The 18,635-nt window shown below is 38.5% G+C and overlaps 1 protein-coding gene across 1 annotated transcript in view; it reads left to right on the top strand.

Moving 5' to 3' along the window:
- The window catches only part of LOC6557276 (titin), an 81,297-nt gene that overhangs the window by 55,515 nt on the left and 7,147 nt on the right, over positions 1 to 18,635 (top strand). The window contains exons 29-32 of the mRNA XM_043215361.1: positions 101 to 1,193; positions 1,529 to 1,753; positions 2,302 to 12,516; positions 13,134 to 18,539. Of these exons, the coding sequence (XP_043071296.1) occupies positions 101 to 1,193; positions 1,529 to 1,753; positions 2,302 to 12,516; positions 13,134 to 18,539 (16,939 nt within the window). The remainder of the gene's footprint in view (positions 1 to 100; positions 1,194 to 1,528; positions 1,754 to 2,301; positions 12,517 to 13,133; positions 18,540 to 18,635) is intronic.

Genomic DNA, 18,635 nt, shown 5'->3' with positions numbered 1-18,635 from the left:
AGAAGTTCGTGTTGTTGAAACTCTAACCGAGGACGGCAAACCCAAGAAAACAAAGATTCGCACACGTGTTATTAAGAAGCTTAAGGGTGATAAGGAGGAGATCACTAAAATCGAAACTGTCGAAGAAGAGGACAAGAAGCCCGAAACCACTATTACTGTCGAAGAAGCTGACATAAAGAGTCCTTTTGGAAAAAAGGTTAACTTAAAGAAAAGGGTTGTTGTTCATAAACCTGAGGACGATATATCTGTTTTTGAATTGCCTGAAAGAAAATCGGTAATTCTGTCTGCAAAAGACGATGGTACTCCCACCAAAACTGTCATTAAGACCAAAATTATTAAAAAGGTGCAAGGGACTAATATGGAAGTTACCAAAATTCAAACAGTCGAGGAATTTGAAAAACCACCGCAGACAAAGGTAACAGTCGAAAATTTTGACGCACCTTTCCCAGATCTTCCTGAAGAGAAACTTACAGAAGTTGTTGTTCTGCCCGATGAAGTTTTTGAGTCTGAAATTATTGACAAAGATGGTATGCAAAAAGTTCAAAAAACTAAAAAACGAGTCATTAAGAAACCAAAAGATGAATTTTTGGAAGAAGTAACGGAAATTGATATTACTGAACAAGATTCTGGAGAACCAATTTATAGGATATCTATCAATGATCTACCGATTACAGAGCCTATAGAAATTGGAAATACATCGGTTGAGTTACCAGAACAAGTGTCTGAACTTGAAGTCACGTCTCCCGATGGCTCTAAGAAAAAGAAAACCATTAAAACAAGATCATTTAAAACAAAAATTGATGATAAATATGATGAAGTTACTACCGTGAATACTGTTGAAGAGGAAAACATGGAACCAATTACAAGTGTGCACGTTGAAATTGTCCCAGTCGATGAAAATTCTACAGAACCAATTCCTATTGAGGAGTTGCCAGAAGAAATTATTGTTACTGAAGACATAGCTGACAATAAGAAGCCAAGAAAGAAAACAACAAAAACTCGAACATTCAAAAAACAAGGTCCAGATGACGATGAATATTATCAAATACAAACTATAGAAGAAGAAGGCAAAGAGCCATTCTCTTTGATACGCGTTGTTAGTGATGAAAATATTGCCGATATTATTGACATCAGTAAGCTCGATGATGAACAACTTCCCACACACAAAAAACAAAAGCCACACAAACATAAGGGTAAGAACACAAATCACAACACTATGCATACATCACATTTTACACGAGAACTAATATTGAAGTATACGCAACATAAAATGTATATATATATATATATATATATATATATATATATATATATATTATAATTAATGGGGAGGGTATTGAAATTTTGATTTTGATTTAATATTTTTTAATTTACAATTTTGAGATTAAAGTATAAAGCCCTTAGGAGGCCGGTAATTATCTCTTATGGATAAAGTAATTTAAGTCTAAAATTACATATCTTGACAGTTAATAAAATTGTTTTTAATCATTTCATATTAATGAAAATACATATCAAAACACAAACACAGCGGAGAAACAACAACCCGAACACACTGAAACGGAACACCCAGCTTACATAACAACATTTAAATCTGTACAAAACGAAGATGGGGAAACCACAATACAAACTGAAAATAAAAAAGTTTCTCAGGAGGAAGGAATCGTTGTTGAGGAAGTGCTCAGTGATACTGAGCCTCTAATGGAAGACACGAAACAGTCAAATATTGAAATTGTTGAAGTCAGCGAGCCAACAGGTGATTTTCTTGACATATTTTTAACTTCACACATATTGATATATATATATATATATTGCGGAGAAAAATTCTCGTATTACAAATATATTATTATTTAACGAAAAGAATGAAATTCGTGGTCGATAGGTTCTCATAAGCTCACCTAAATACTTGGTTTGAGATTGCAACTTAAATGTTTTAAAACAAAGTGAGACAAAGTAGCTTACATTTAATAACACAAACAAAAATGACACACAAACAAGAAATGCCGTTTGACAATTTTTGGCACCATAATTACTAACACGGTTCACTAGAACACTTAATAAGTATTCTAGTATGTTATATATACTGAGGTTGTATTTGTAAAAAAAAATCACGTACAATACCTACATTACAAATATTGATTAAAAATTTAGTTAACATTATATGCAAGCAACTTAAGCATCTCAAACACTAAACTTGATGAAGTACGAAGTTTATGTGTTTTAACGCATTATATAAAATGCAAATATAATTTTAACCAATTAGTTTAGTGCTAACACACAAACACATAATTTTTTCTCAAACAGACCAATACAACAAAGAGTACACTATCACAGAACCAGAAGATGCAATTGCAGATAACACCATACAAACACCGACCAAAGTAAAGAAGCCCAAACAGAAAAAGACACAACCAGACCAATTTGAACAGATTGACGAGACCGGGGAAGTTGAGGGGGGCTCAGGGGAAACAGACGACAAACCAAAACCGAAACGTAAGCCTAAGATGGTTAAAGTTGTAGTAGATGATGATCAGGGTGAGAAGGGTACTGCTGATGAACAAGAGCCAAAGAAAGAAAAACCAAAGAAAAAGAAGGCGGTTAAATCGAAGCGGGATGAGATGGATGATTATATACAGTTTTTGATACACCAGGAAATTCCGAAAACAGTCTTGCAGCCATATGTGCGCACGGATATGGAACATCCACAAAGGGCTCGCAGAGACTCGTCTATAAAACCAATGAAGCTAACTGCTATAAAAATTGAGAAAGTGGAAATTAAAAAACCAAAAATGATTGAAATAAGCTCAGTAGTCGAATTTCCGCAAATGCTCAAGCTCAAAACTCCGAAACAAAGACCACAAGAGGAAAAGAAATCTAACGAAGCATCCTTTAAAAACAAGAAACTTAAGAGCTGGATAAGGTTTATACCATTTGCACCATACTGCTTCCCGTATACAGTAATGGAACTGGAAACCATTCGCGATAATGGTGAGCTCTCTCGCAATATAGAAGAAGCAGAGGAAGTTTTGAAAAAGCGTCCAAAAAAATTCAAGCACCCAAAGCCTATAAAAACAGAACTAGAAGAATTAGATTTGGGATCATTTGATGATGAGAGTAAACCAGTTGATGAAACTCCAGAAAAACCGAAGTACAAACGAGGTAAAAAGGATAAAAATCAACAAGAAGATGAAAATAGAAAATTGAAAATGGGCAAGGGTAAAGTTCCGGAAAATATTGAATCTACTGAAACCGTCCAACTTAAACCCGTAAAGACTGATGCCGATACTGAGGACATAATTGAAAAGCCCAAAGAAACGTCGGAAGAGAAGAAACCGAAAAAGAAGGCAAAGAAACCCACAGAGACGGATGATAAATTTGGCTTTGAACCCCATATGAGTGATATCGAAAATGAGGAGACGGAACCGAAACCATTCTTTACATTTGAGGTGATTGAATTAGAGTCAGAAGATAAACCAGAAGAAAGAAATGAAAACATCGGCGCTCCTACAAAGGAACCAAAGAAAAAGCGCAAACTAAAGCTTAAGACTGAATTGGAGGAAAATATTGTTGAGATAGTGGAAGTTTCTCCAAATGAGAGCGAGGATAAACTATATGAAGTGACAGTAACTTGTTTAGAAATTGAAGAAGATCAACCAAAGGGAAAGAAAGTGCTTAAGAAGAAAGTTAAGAGAATGAATAAGGAACAATTGGATGACTTCATTTCCGAATTAAAAGAAGAGCCGGAACAGAATTTCTACGAAACTAGTATATCTGACTTTTACGAAGTCAAATTGACTGAACTGGAACCAGAAGTGATTCCTGATGATAAAACTCCTGAAAATACTAAGAAGCGTAGAATCTTGCATAAGCGGGGAGAGAAGGAAGAGATTCTAGAAATTATTGAAACTATTCCTATAGGAGACGAGGAGCCATTGTATGAGGTACAAATAAAGTCAATGGAACCAGAGGACGAAATTGATACTCAAAAGACTGTTGAAAGGCCTAAAACAAAAACCAAGAAGATGAAGAAGAATGATCTGGATGCATATATACAGCAGCTAATAAATGCAGAGATTCCAATAACTGAATTGGAGAAATATGAAAAGACTGATATAGATGCCAAGCCAAAGAAACCAAAGAAGCCTAAGAACAAGCCAAAAGAATCGCCGGTCGACGAAGGCGAGTCTTTTGAAGTGGGTATTATGCAGGAAGAACCGATTAAAAAACCAAAAGTCAAGAGGCCCAAATCTCAACCTAAAGTTGAAGAGGAATTAATAACCGAACCAGAAACTATTGTTGAGCATGAACAGTTCACAATTAGCACGATTGACTCACAGCCAACTCCACAGGAAATTATGGAAGAGAATACGGAAGAAGTAACCCAAGATGTGGACGACATAATAATGGCTATAGGGGAGACTTTCCCCATCGTTGTATTCGAGGAATACACTGAGACCGTTCCTGAATTAGGTGAAGAAGTCGAAAAACCTGAAACTAAATTAACTAAAAAACGTAAAGTAAAAGCTAGGAAGGGTTCCAAACAGTATGAAATTCAAATCGTTGAAACTCAAACTCCAGATGATAATACCGATGAAGCTAAGGTTATTGTTATAACAACCGAAATTGTTGAAGAAAGTTCTGATGTACCAAGGGAGGAGCAGCCCGAAACACCTAAGAAAATTGTAAGAAAGGTGAAAAAGGATAAGCTCAAGGAATACATCGTCAGCGTTATTGATGAGGTACCAACAGAACTTTTGGCCGGAATTTCGGAAGATACATCTGCAGTGTCTGAAATAAAATCTTTAGACGAATATGATATCACAAGTTTCAAAACAACAGTTGTTGAGGATGATTCCGAAGATATTGTACGGCCTGTAGAAGATGTGCCTGATACTCCAAGCAGCAAGCCAAAGGATAAAAAGAAGAAATCTTCTAAGCCGAAGAAAGTCACAATAATTGAAGATGAGCCGGTACAGAGCGGAGACGAAACGAATCAAGATGAATATCTTATTGAAGAAACTGAAACATCCACAACGCCATCACATGATGAGTATTCAATTAAACAAACCGAAAGTGTACCCAAACCAAAGAAAAAGGTGACGAAGAAAATAATCGAAGAGCCAGTGACTGTTCCGATTTCGGAATATACAATACGCATTGAGGAGCTAGCTCCTGAAACTATAACAGAACAAGTCATCAATGACCAAGGAGAGGAAGTTGAAAAGGTAACAACTAAGCGCAGACTTAAGAAGAAGGATGGTGCAAAAGAATATCTAATAGAAGTAATTGAAACATACGAAGAAAACAAACCCGAAGCGGAATTGGTTATTGAGACTACAGAAATATTACCTGAATCAGAATCTCAAACACCTACTGATCACAAAATTAAAATTGTCAAAAAGAAAAAGCCGAAAGCGGAAAAACTTGACACTTATATTCAACAGTTAATAGAAGAAGAAATTCCAAATGAAGAAGTGGGTATCGTTGAAACAACTATATCGGATTCAACTCCGGAGTCAAAGAAACCAAAGAAGATAAAGAAGCATCACAAAAAAACCACGGAGATAGTTGATGGTGTTCCTCATACTGTCTATGAATTTACCATACAAGAGTTTGAGTCAGAAGAAGACCAAGTTCCTGCATTCGTAACGAAAGTTGAGGACGATGATACTCCGGAACCGCAGACTGAGGATCTCGAAATCAAGGTGACAGACGAACATCCCAAGCATAAGCCAAAGAAGGAAAAGAAATCTAAGGTGGCAGTTGTCGACCAGGAACCAGTCAGTATTGAAGATATTGCGGAAACAGTGGAAGTTACAAAGGTAGTGGAAGACGACGGTACAACCAAAGAAGTTCAAGTTAAAAAGCGTAAGGTCGTACGGAAGCAAGGTCCAAAGGAACATGTTTTCGAAATAACGGAAACTTCTACTAATGAAGAGCCTCTGGCAGAAGTTACTATCGTTGAGATTACTGAAGATGAAAAACCCAGTGAGACAGAAAGTCAACCTGAGAAACCTAAGTCACCAATCAAAAAACCAAAGAAACTCAAGCGTGAGGACGTCGAAAACTATGTGATTAATGTAGTGGAAGAGTTTACAGAGCCATTAGAAAAGCCGGAAGAGGAAATTCCCTTCGAAGAGTTTGAGGACACTCCAGAACAACCCAAGCATAAGCCAAAGAAGGAAAAGAAATCGAAGGTAGCAGTTGTCGACCAGGAACCAGTCAGTATTGAAGATATTGCGGAAACAGTGGAAGTTACCAAGGTAGTGGAAGACGACGGTACAACCAAAGAAGTTCAAGTTAAAAAGCGTAAGGTCGTACGGAAGCAAGGTCCAAAGGAACATGTTTTCGAAATAACGGAAACTTCTACTAATGAAGAGCCTCTGGCAGAAGTTACTATCGTTGAGATTACTGAAGATGAAAAACCCAGTGAGACAGAAAGTCAACCTGAGAAACCTAAGTCACCAATCAAAAAACCAAAGAAACTCAAGCGTGAGGACGTCGAAAACTATGTGATTAATGTAGTGGAAGAGTTTACAGAGCCATTAGAAAAGCCGGAAGAGGAAATTCCCTTCGAAGAGTTTGAGGAGACTCCAGAACAACCCAAGCATAAGCCAAAGAAGGAAAAGAAATCGAAGGTAGCAGTTGTCGACCAGGAACCAGTCAGTATTGAAGATATTGCGGAAACAGTGGAAGTTACCAAGGTAGTGGAAGACGACGGTACAACCAAAGAAGTTCAAGTTAAAAAGCGTAAGGTCGTACGGAAGCAAGGTCCAAAGGAACATGTTTTCGAAATAACGGAAACTTCTACTAATGAAGAGCCTCTGGCAGAAGTTACTATCGTTGAGATTACTGAAGATGAAAAACCCAGTGAGACAGAAAGTCAACCTGAGAAACCTAAGTCACCAATCAAAAAACCAAAGAAACTCAAGCGTGAGGACGTCGAAAACTATGTGATTAATGTAGTGGAAGAATTTACAGAGCCATTAGAAAAGCCGGAAGAGGAAATTCCCTTCGAAGAGTTTGAGGACACTCCAGAACAACCCAAGCATAAGCCAAAGAAGGAAAAGAAATCGAAGGTAGCAGTTATCGACCAGGAACCAGTCAGTATTGAAGATATTGCGGAAACAGTGGAAGTTACCAAGGTAGTGGAAGACGACGGTACAACCAAAGAAGTTCAAGTTAAAAAGCGTAAGGTCGTACGGAAGCAAGGTCCAAAGGAACATGTTTTCGAAATAACGGAAACTTCTACTAATGAAGAGCCTCTGGCAGAAGTTACTATCGTTGAGATTACTGAAGATGAAAAACCCAGTGAGACAGAAAGTCAACCTGAGAAACCTAAGTCACCAATCAAAAAACCAAAGAAACTCAAGCGTGAGGACGTCGAAAACTATGTTATTAATGTAGTGGAAGAGTTTACAGAGCCATTAGAAAAGCCGGAAGAGGAAATTCACTTCGAAGAGTTTGAGGAGACTCCAGAACAACCCAAGCATAAGCCAAAGAAGGAAAAGAAATCGAAGGTAGCAGTTGTCGACCAGGAACCAGTCAGTATTGAAGATATTGCGGAAACAGTGGAAGTTACAAAGGTAGTGGAAGACGACGGTACAACCAAAGAAGTTCAAGTTAAAAAGCGTAAGGTCGTACGGAAGCAAGGTCCAAAGGAACATGTTTTCGAAATAACGGAAACTTCCACTAATGAAGAGCCTTTGGCAGAAGTTACTATCGTTGAGATTACTGAAGATGAAAAACCCAGTGAGACAGAAAGTCAACCTGAGAAACCTAAGTCACCAATCAAAAAACCAAAGAAACTCAAGCGTGAAGACGTCGAAAACTATGTGATTAATGTAGTGGAAGAGTTTACAGAGCCATTAGAAAAGCCGGAAGAGGAAATTCCCTTCGAAGAGTTTGAGGAGACTCCAGAACAACCCAAGCATAAGCCAAAGAAGGAAAAGAAATCGAAGGTAGCAGTTGTCGACCAGGAACCAGTCAGTATTGAAGATATTGCGGAAACAGTGGAAGTTACCAAGGTAGTGGAAGACGACGGTACAACCAAAGAAGTTCAAGTTAAAAAGCGTAAGGTCGTACGGAAGCAAGGTCCAAAGGAACATGTTTTCGAAATAACGGAAACTTCTACTAATGAAGAGCCTTTGGCAGAAGTTACTATCGTTGAGATTACTGAAGATGAAAAACCCAGTGAGACAGAAAGTCAACCTGAGAAACCTAAGTCACCAATCAAAAAACCAAAGAAACTCAAGCGTGAAGACGTCGAAAACTATGTGATTAATGTAGTGGAAGAGTTTACAGAGCCATCAGAAAAAACTGAAGATGTTATCCAAGTTGAGGAAATTCCCTTGGAAGATGTTGAAGATGAAGTTTCACAAATCAAGCCAAAAACGACTAAGCCTAAAAAACCTAGCAAGAAACCTGTGGAGCGCACTATTCGTATTGAAGAACTTGCTCCTGAAACGACAATCGAAGATATCGTAAATGAAGAAGGAGAAGAGGTTAAGCAAGTCAAAACTACGAAAAAACTTAAGAAAAAGGAAGGACCGAAAGAGTATTTGATTGAAATAACCGAAACCTATCAAGAAAATAAGCCTGAAGCTGACATTGAAGTGACTACCATCGAATTACCTGTAGACGATGCCACGCTGGAAGAAGAACAGCCAGTAAAAGTAGTTCAGAAAATGAAAAAGAAGAAGGCAGTTAAGGATGATTTAGATAAATACATTCAAGAGCTTATTGATCAGGAAATCACAAAAACTGATCTTGAGCAATATGAGCCAACGGATATCGAAACGAAGCCCAAGCCTAAGAAAAAGGTCAAGACTCATCACAAAAAGAGTGTGGAAATAATCGATGGTCTCCCCGTTACCGTTCATGAGTTTGATGTCTCGGAAATAGTACCTGAGCTTATAGAAGAAGATAAACAATCTGTTATATCGGATATTACAGACGATGCTCCCTTGGAGCCAGAGGAACAAACCAAATATTTAGTTAATGTTTTGGACGAAATCTTAGAGCCTACACAATACACTGAAGAGATCACTGACATACAGACAATAGAACCTAAAAAAGAAAAGACACCAAAAAAGAAAAAGGTTGATAAAGTCCCGATAGTCTTAGATGAAATAGCAGAATCCACCGAAATTGTACAGCAGCCTACTAAAGATGGTGTTCTGAAAGAAGTTACTGTTAAGAAACGTAAGGTTATGCATAGGAAGGGTTCCAAGCAAAGTGTGTTTGAGATAACCGAAACTACTAGCGACGATCAACCCATGGCTGAAGTAACAGTCGTTGAGCTCACGGAAAATAAGCCATCCATTCCTGATGAAACACCAATCGTTGAACAAAAAGTAATAAAGAAGCCTAAAAAACTGAAAAAGGACGATGTACAGGAATATATTATAAATGTTATTGACGAGTTTGAGCAAGAATTCCCTGATAAAACGATCACAGAAGAAGTAAAGGAAATCGCTGAAGACAAGCCGAAGAAGTCTAAAAAGTCTCCAAAGGAATATAAATTCAGTGAGCATGAAGAAATTGAGCATGAAAAGCCTCAAATGGAAGATATGGTGGATGAGGTACCGGTAGAGGAAACTCAGGAAACCCCAGAAGAACATACTGAATACACAATAGGTGTTAAGGATGAAGCCACAACTGAGGACAAAAAACCCAAAAAGCCGAAAAAGCTCACAACGCCGAAGTCAATCATAAGCACGGAGTCGGATGAAAATGAAGACTATATTGTAAAGGTATCCTCAACAGACAAACCAGAGGTGATCGAGCACCCAGAGCCTGAATTTGTGTTACCAGAATCAGAAGAGGTAGAGCCAACAGAAGAACCAATTTTCAAAATAGAAGAAATCGAAACCCTACCAGAAATTGTTGAAGAACAAGACGATCATGGCGAAACAACAAAGAATGTCGTAACTAAACGTAAAATCAGAAAGCAAGTGGGCCCCAAAGAAGATATAATAGAAATTGTCGAAACTTTAAAGGATGGAGTGCCAGAATATGAAGTCACGGTAACTACACAAGAAGCAGAAAAACAAGTCGAAAAAATTCCAGAACAAGAAAAGCCAAAGAAGGTAAAGAAAACTAAAAAGGTTGCAAAGGACGATATACATGATTATATACAAAAACTAATTGAACAGGATATACCTAAATCAGAATTGGAGAAATATGAAAAGATAGATATTGATGAACCAGTGAAAATGAAAAAGAAGAAACCTGTAAAGAATATTAAAATTACAGAAGAACAACCAGAGGACATCGTTACAGAATCAATTTCAGAAGTACCTGAAGAAAAAACTCGTCCATTAGAAAGCACTGAGGAAGAAACAAAATTGATGGTAAAAATAAAAGAATTTGAAGCACCAAAGCCAAAAGAACCAGGCTTTGAAGTTACAATTCTGGAAGAATTTGTTGAAAATCAGCCGATTCCCGATGAGGAGGGCGAAATCAAAATAAAGGAAGTCAAAACAAAAAAAATAAAGCATAAAAAGGGTCCGGAAGAGATAATTCATGAAATAACAGTTGTTCACGATAAGGATACAGATGAATCCGAAGTTACTATCGTTACTTCAAGTCCAAACGAAACCAAAGATCAAACTGAAGTTACAGTAAAGCAAAAACGTACCAAAAAAATTAAAAAGGATGATATCGATGATTTCATTAAAACAGTGATTGACGAAGATGTGCCAAAGGAAGAGCCTTCTGATGTTGTTAATATTATCGAGGATACAGCGCCTAAGCAAGCTGTTGAAAAACCAAAGAAAATCAAAAAGAAGGAGAAAGTACCAACGTTAGAAGACGAGTCAACGCCGGCAGATAAAATAGATGTTGTCGAATACCAGCCCGAAAAAGAACCAAGTGAAGAAGCTGTGGTTGAAGTGGTGGAAGAAGTTCCCAGCATCGAATCTGATCTAGAAGTTGAAGTACCTGAAGCCGTCAAAGTACCTGAGAAAAAGAAAAAGCCTTCAAAACAAAAGGTTAAAGTTCTTGAAGAGAAACCTGTGGAAGAAACCGGTGATAAGCCGTTGGATATTGTAGAAAAGGAGTCTGATGTTGAAGAGCCAGAAGAGAAAAAATATAATGTTACTTTCATGGAAGAAGAAACTAAGCCGGAGGAAAGGTTGGAAAAGAAGCCGAAAAAGGTTAAGGGAGAACAGCGTCAACCAGAAGAATTAACTTACGAAATATCTGTAAAAGAAAGTATCGTACAACCCGAAGACCTTCCGTTTACGGTGGAAATTATAGAAAGTGAAACGAAAGCAGAAGAAACCACAGACGATGCTGGCGAGGTCCATACGGTTGTTACAACAAAACGTAAGATTAAGCGCCCAAAGGGAACAACTAACGAAGTTATTGAAATCATTGAAGTAGTAACTGATGATCAGCCTGATGCGGAAATCACTATTGTGGAATACGAGCCAGAACAACCGCATGAAGAAGAAAAACCGAAGGAACCCAAAAAGAAAACAAAGAAAGTCAAAAAGGATGATATTCATGATTACATACAAAAACTTATAGACATGGAAACTCCCAAAGCTGAACTAGAGAAATATGAGAAAATTGAGTTCGAATCAACACCTAAAGAAAAACCAACTAAAACTGAACCCGTTAAAGTATCAGAGGATTCTCCAACTGAAAAACCATTGAAAGACAAAAAGCCTAAGACAAAGGAATCGCCAAAGGTAGAAGAATCCTTACCAGAACCATTGGCTGAAATTAAGATTATCGAACAGGAAATATTGGAAGAGCCTAACGTGCTGGAAGTTGTAGAAATACAACCGGAAGAAGTACAAATCACAGAAAAAATTACTGACGAAGGCCACCCAGTTCAAGAGAAAACAACTAAGCGAGTATTGAAAAAGAAGGGACCTAAAGAGGACACCACCTTTAAAATTACAACAATTGAAAGTGATGATATGGATACCGTTACTGTTATTGTCGACGAAGAACCAGAAGTAGTACCAGTTGAATCAATCGAAGTTCAACAAGAAGAGCCAAAGGAAGAAAAACCAAAACCAAAGCCAAAGAAATCTGTAAAGAAGGTTAAAAAGGATGATTTAGATGATTACGTTAAAAAACTCTTGGAGGAAGATATACCAAAGACCGAAATGGAGGTGTATGAAAAAACTGAAATGCCAGAAAAACCTAAAGATAGTGGGCCAACAGAAAGTGTTCCAGCAGAGGTAAAATCGGACGAGCCTGAAAAACCATTAGCAGTTCTTGACTCAACCAAACCTAAAAAGACCAAAACGCCTAAGCAAAAACCATTTGACATAACTGAACAAACACAAGACAAACCAACAGAAGAGACTACTTTAGAGACTGAAGACGTAACGGAAGGTACACCAACTCAAATTGCACACCCCGAGGACACAGCCACTGCACAAATTACACCAAGCGCACAAGATGAGATATCTACTCAAGATGACACTAAAGAAACAGTTCAAAAAACAGTTAAACATAAGAAAGCTAAGCCAGACACAGTTAAAAGCGTTGAAACAAGTAAGTTATTAGAAGAGAGTTTCTGGAGCCTTAAAATTTACATCGCACACGCAGCACCTGCTCCTTTCTCTGTGTCTTTTGCCTTTGTTTATTCCTTTGAAAACAACGTTGACTTCCATTATTTCGCACCTATACCTTCCTATTTCTCTCTTATTATCGCTCTCTCTCTCTTTCTTTCTCTCTCTCCCTCCTTTCTATGCTGATTCTGTGCTCACTAATTTGAGCACAGAGTAAGTTATAAACATACGCCCGTTCAAATTTGATACCTATATAAAAATACTATTACCAAACAAATTTAATACCAAAATAATGCATGCTTTTTAATCCAAATAATTTGTACTAAATTTCTTGATTGCATTCTATTATTAATAATATTCCACATTAATAATACGAATATTCTGTAAAATGACTAATTGTTTCGAATTATATAAAAATATGTAAAAATTTTAACTATTTAGGAAATATCCTTTTGTATTGGACAAGCGTTCTAGTTGTAAATATTTAAATATTTATAAAGCTCAAGGATTGCTTGCATTCTTCTGCGAAAGCAATGCTCGGATTCAAAATGTAGTTGAAAGAATTGTATATTACTTAACACTTATGCATTTCTATAACAGGTGAAGCACCAGAAGCTTATGAGGATTATCACATAAGCATAATCGAAGAAGAGCCCGTTGAAATAAAAGAGCAGCCCGACAAAATCTTGGAGGTTCGAGTTATCGATGAATTTGCTGAAATCGAGGAGTCTCAACCCATCGACGAAGAAGTCGATGAGGAGGATAAACAACCGACAGCCGAGGAACCTATGGAGGACGTCACGAAGCCAAAGTCAAAGAAGAAGAAGATTGTGAAAAAGAAGACCAATGAACACGATGACATAATTCAAAAGTTGCTTGAACAAGAAATTGAGAAAACGGAGTTGGAAAAATATGAAAAGGTCGAATTTGATTTACCCAAGAAACTGAAACCAGAATTCGCTACTCTAGAGCCAATGAAAATTGAAAGGAAAGAACAGAAGCCCACAAAGGTTACAATAGTTGAGGCCGCAGATGTTCCCAAGACGGTGAAGTTGAAGCCCAGCAAACGTAAGGAAAAACCAGCTGAAGAACAAACGATGCAGCTCCCTAAATTCAGACTTAAGGCACGCATGGAAATAGTTGAGTATCCGCCAGCACCAATTGTACCAAAGATGACCGAGATTGGATCAATAAAGCAGAATGGTGACCTCTCACGCAACATTGAGGAAGCGGAAGCGCTACTCAAGTTTAAGCCACAAAAGACAAAGAAAATAAAGAAAATAAAGGATGACTTAGAGAAGGTGGAGCTTGAGAAGTATGAGAAATATGTTAGTAGTGAGGAGGAGCCCGAGGAAAAGCAACCATATCAGAAACCTGAAAAGGTGCCAAAACCAGAGGAAAGTCCTGACGAAGTTAAACTTAAGATTGGTAAGGGCAAAAAGAAGCCAAAAGAAGAAGATGCACCTGAAAATGTTACGCTCAAAAAGATACCACAGAAGCCCATTGAAAGTGAAGAAGAAATTGAGAAGAAACCGAAAGAAAAGGATGTGGTTATTACAGAGGAACAACCAAAGCTGCCAAAAGAACAAGATATTCAGGTGGAGCCATTTGAACCAATTGATTATGAGCGGCCCGAGTATGTCCCTGAGGAACTTGAGCAAGTGGAACAACCTGAAAAGCCAGAAAAGCAAAAGAAGCCAAGTAAAACCAAATACAAGCCAAAAGAAAAATCAAAACCAGAGCAGGATACGGAAATTACTCATATTGTTCCCGGAAAACCCAAAGAACAAGAAGATGTGCCCGAAGAAGAAATTAAGTTCCGCAAGCCAGAAAGTGTGGCACCAGAGGAGACTGACTCTCAGATTAAATTAAAACCATTTAAAAAGCCTTCTGAAGAACCATTAGAGGAAGACGTTACTGTAAAGGCAACAGTCGAGGAACCAAAGCCTGAAGAAAAGGTAACCAAACCTCAAGATGAAGTTAAAAAACCGAAGAAGTCAAAATCTAAGCCCGTACAACAACAAGAAGAAGAAACGACTACAGAGGAAAAACCAGAATTTGAAATTTCTGTTAAGGAAGAAGAAGCTACCATTGAAAAGATTGAAGATGTTGAGAAGCCCAAAGAAGTTAAGGTAAAACAAAAGAAACCAAAAGAAGTTCCTGTAGCAGAAGTCGAAATCATCGAAGAAGTCCCTCAGCCAGTAGAAGTACCTGAAGACATCCCAGTTGAGTACAAAATTACAACAACTGTCTTAGAGCCTGAAGAAGCCCCGAAAGAACATCAAGTCAGAGTAGTTGATTTCGATGAAAGGGAAGTAACTACTGAGGAGGTTGTCGAAGAAAAGGTTGTAACCAGAAAGAAGAAACCTAAGCCAGAGCAGCTAGAAGAATTTGAGGTCAGACTACAAGAGCCAAAAGAAATTTTACCAGAGCCTGAAGAGGCAACTGCTGAAATGGTGATACCTGTTCAGAAACCCGAAGAAGAAAGTGAACACTTTGAAGTCGAATTAAAATTAACGGAGCCACAGCCGCAGGAGCAAGAAGTCATTGTAAAGAAGAAGCCGAAAAAGAAGCCTGTGGAAGATGTGAAGGAAGTGGAACAGGATGTGGTGAAGCAAGTAGAGGTTCAACCTGAGGACCAGAAAGTGGAAGAGATTGTTCAAGAAGAAGAAGAGGAGAAGGTTGAAGAAACGAAGCCGAAATCTTTCGAATTCCAAGTGACTGAAACAGAGGCCCCTCAAATGAAACCAGCAGAAATAATTGAAGAAAAACCAAAAGACAAGGCCAAAAAGCCGGCACCTAAATTGGTTGAGCAATTTGATTCTTACGAAATTTCTGTTAAGGAATCTCTCGTAGAAAAAGTAATTGAGCAGACAGAGCAGCCGGATGAAGATGTTCCTGAAGAAGTTATGATTACTCCAAGATCAAAAGAAGCAGAACCAGTGGAAGCGGAGTTCGTAATGACGGAACCAACGCCTACCGAAGAGAGTAATGTTGAAGCTGAAATCAAACCAAAGAAAACCAAGAAGCCCAAGAAAACTGAGGAAGTTGCTAGTCATGACATAAAGGTTGTTGAAGAAGTACCCGTTCCTGAAGAAAAAATAGTTGAAGCTCCGCAAGTTGAAGTTGTCGAAAAGGAAACAGTTCCGACTGAAGAAATACCAGAAGAATATGCTATTCGAGTATCAGAAACGGAAGCTGAGCAACCAGACGAACCAACTGTTGCAGCATTTACTGTTAAGAAGCCAAAGCCATCCATCGTTGCCGCTGAAGAACCAGAAGCCGAGTTTGTTTTGAAAGAGAGCAAACCCGTGGAAGAAATTACAGAAGTTGCAGAAATAAAGACAAAGAAACCCAAAAAGAAAGTGAAGGAAGTTGAGGCGGATGAATTAAAGATTCAGATCACCGAAGAAATTCCACACGAAGTTCCAGTGGTTGAGGAAATAGAAGAGGTTGTGACAGAATTCAAGGAAAAGGAAGCGTCTGTCGAATATAAGTCGTATGAAATTGGTGTGAAAGAGACAGTACCTGAAAGACCTATCGAAGAAGTAACGGTAGAAGAGCCATTGAAAGAAGAGCCTGCAGTTGAAGAGAAAACTCCTTATATTGAACATAAGACTTATGAAATTGGTGTGAAAGAGATAGAACTTGAAAAGCCTATTGAAGAAGCCCCAATTGAAGAACCGTTGGTCGAAGAGCCGATTGTCGATGAGCCAAAGCCTGAAGACATTGAAGAACTCAAGGTCCGAGTAATTGAAGAAACACCACGTGAAATTGTTGAGGAAGTTCTCGAAGAAAGTGTTAAAGTTCACCGCAAGAAGAAGCCAAAACCAGAAGTTACAGAAGAGCCAGAAGCCCAAGTAACTGTTACTACTCCAAAGCCTGTTGATGAAGTGGAAGCCGTCCAAAGCATTTCCATTGTTCCAGAAATTCCTACCGAAGAAGAAGCTGCAGAGCTCAAGATAACTGTTATTGATGAAGTATCTCAGCCACAAGAGCTCGTTCAGGAGATTGAAGAAATCGAGACGGTGGAAGAGGTTCCTGAAGAAAAGCCCAAAGATTTTAAGTTTAGCATAAAAGAGACTGAGGCGCCAAAGGAAACCATCGAGGAGTTGCCGGAAGAACAAGTTACTATTCTGAAGAAGAAGAAGATTCCTGAGCAAAAGGAAACTGTCGAGGAATTGCCTGAGGAACAGGTGACGATTCAGAAGAAGAAGAAGATTCCTCAGCCCGAGGTTGTAGAAGAACCAGAAGCAGTTTTCGAAATCAAACAGAAACAGCCAGTTGAAGAAGTAACTGAGGAAGCTAAAATCACGAAGAAGACAAAAAGACCAGTTAAGGAAGAAGAGGCAGCCGCAGAGCTTAATGTTACTGTGATCGAAGATATAACACCCGAACCAGAAGTAGTTGAAATCATCGAAGAAATTGAAGAGAAGCCGGAAGAGAAGCCAGAAGAAAAGCCGGAAGAAAAACCGAAAGAAAAACAGAAAGACAAGCCGAAAGAAAAGGTGGAAGAAAAGGTGGAAGAATACAAATTCGAAATAAAGGAAAGCCAGCCTGAAGCTCCACAGGTACAGGAGACAGAAGAGGTACAGGAGGTACACTTGCCTAAGAAACCTCTTCAAACAGTTGAACCGGTAGAAGAGCCAGAAGCTGAAGTTACTCTTAAGGCAAAACCAAAGCCTGAAGAGGTTCAGGAGGAAGCTAAAATAGTAAAGAAAAAACCGAAAAAGCCAGTTGTTGAGGAAGCTGCTGAAGAACTAACCGTTAAAGTTGAAGAAGAAGTTACACCTGAGCCCATAATTGTGGAAGAGGAAGTGGTTGAAGAAGTTGAACTTAAGAAGCCAGAAAAGCCAACATCAGAAGAAACAGAAGATGTTGCCGCTTTTAAGCTGAAGAAGCCAGCTGCACCTGAAGAAGAGGATGTGGTGGCTGAGGTTACTCTGAAGCCAAAGAAACCCAAAGAAGTGAAGGAAGAAGATTTCTCTGTTGATGTCAAGCTTCCAAAGGAAAAGAAGATTTCTGAAGAAACACTCGATGAAACTGTCCAGCTCAAGAAGAAAAAGAAGCCTCAAAAACCAGTGGAAGAAGCTGCAGATGAATTACAACTTCAGCAAACTGTTATTGAAGAGAGGCCAATTGAGATTGAAGAGGAAGAAATCATTGAAGAAGCTGTTGTAATGCGAAGGAAACCAAAGAAACCATTCGAACCGACGGTGGAAGATCTCGAAGAAACTGAATTCAGTCTTTCATTTAAGAAGCCACATACAGTTACCGAAGGCGTCGAAGAAGCTGCTACTGTTCTTAAGAAACGTCCAATGAAACCTCAAACCTTGGACGAAGCTGCAGCCGAATTGTCTATAAAACGTCTGGAGGAAGAATATGAAGAAGGCGATGACGTTGAAGAGTTCGTGGTTAGTCAACGAGCCAAACCCAAACCTTTGCAAATTACTGATGAAGAAGACCAAGAATACACTCTTAAAAAGCTAAAACGTCGCAAGAAGGTGGACATTCCAGAGTTCGCTGATGTTGAAAATGTTACTTTCCGAGCAAAGACCACAAAGACCAAAGAGGATGTAGACCAAGAGTTTAATATTGCTTTGGACTCCTATGCTGAAGAGGAAGTGTCAATGTCTGGAAAAGTGAAACTAAAGAAACCAGTTAAGAAGACTTATTCTGAAGCAGCTGATGAGGCAAAGATCAAAATCATTCAAGACTACGATGACGGTGAAGGACCAATTATTGAAGAAATACATGACGATGAAGATACAATCGATGAAGTTGAGGAGCCTGAAGAATACATGGTTGAAGAGTTGCCTCCAGATGAGGTTGACTTCAAGCTGAAACCCAAAAAGCAGCCCAAGCCACACTATTCAGTCCAAGACGAAGAAGAGGAACAGTTCCTGATTGGTCTTCGTCATACCAAACGCGATTCGGTGACATACGACGAAGATTCTTTAACATTCAAGAAGAAGCGCAAAATGGTGCAACAGCTATTCAATGAAGGTAAGCAGCTCTCGATAATTCGATTGAAAGGAATCTTTAATAATTATCAAGTTGCAATAATGTCTCATTCGATTTAATTTGCACATCTGCTTATAT

Source organism: Drosophila grimshawi, unplaced genomic scaffold, assembly GCF_018153295.1.
Source record: "Drosophila grimshawi isolate 15287-2541.00 unplaced genomic scaffold, ASM1815329v1 contig_44, whole genome shotgun sequence".
NCBI lineage: Eukaryota > Metazoa > Arthropoda > Insecta > Diptera > Drosophilidae > Drosophila > Drosophila grimshawi.
This window is presented reverse-complemented; position numbering and strand designations above follow the sequence as displayed.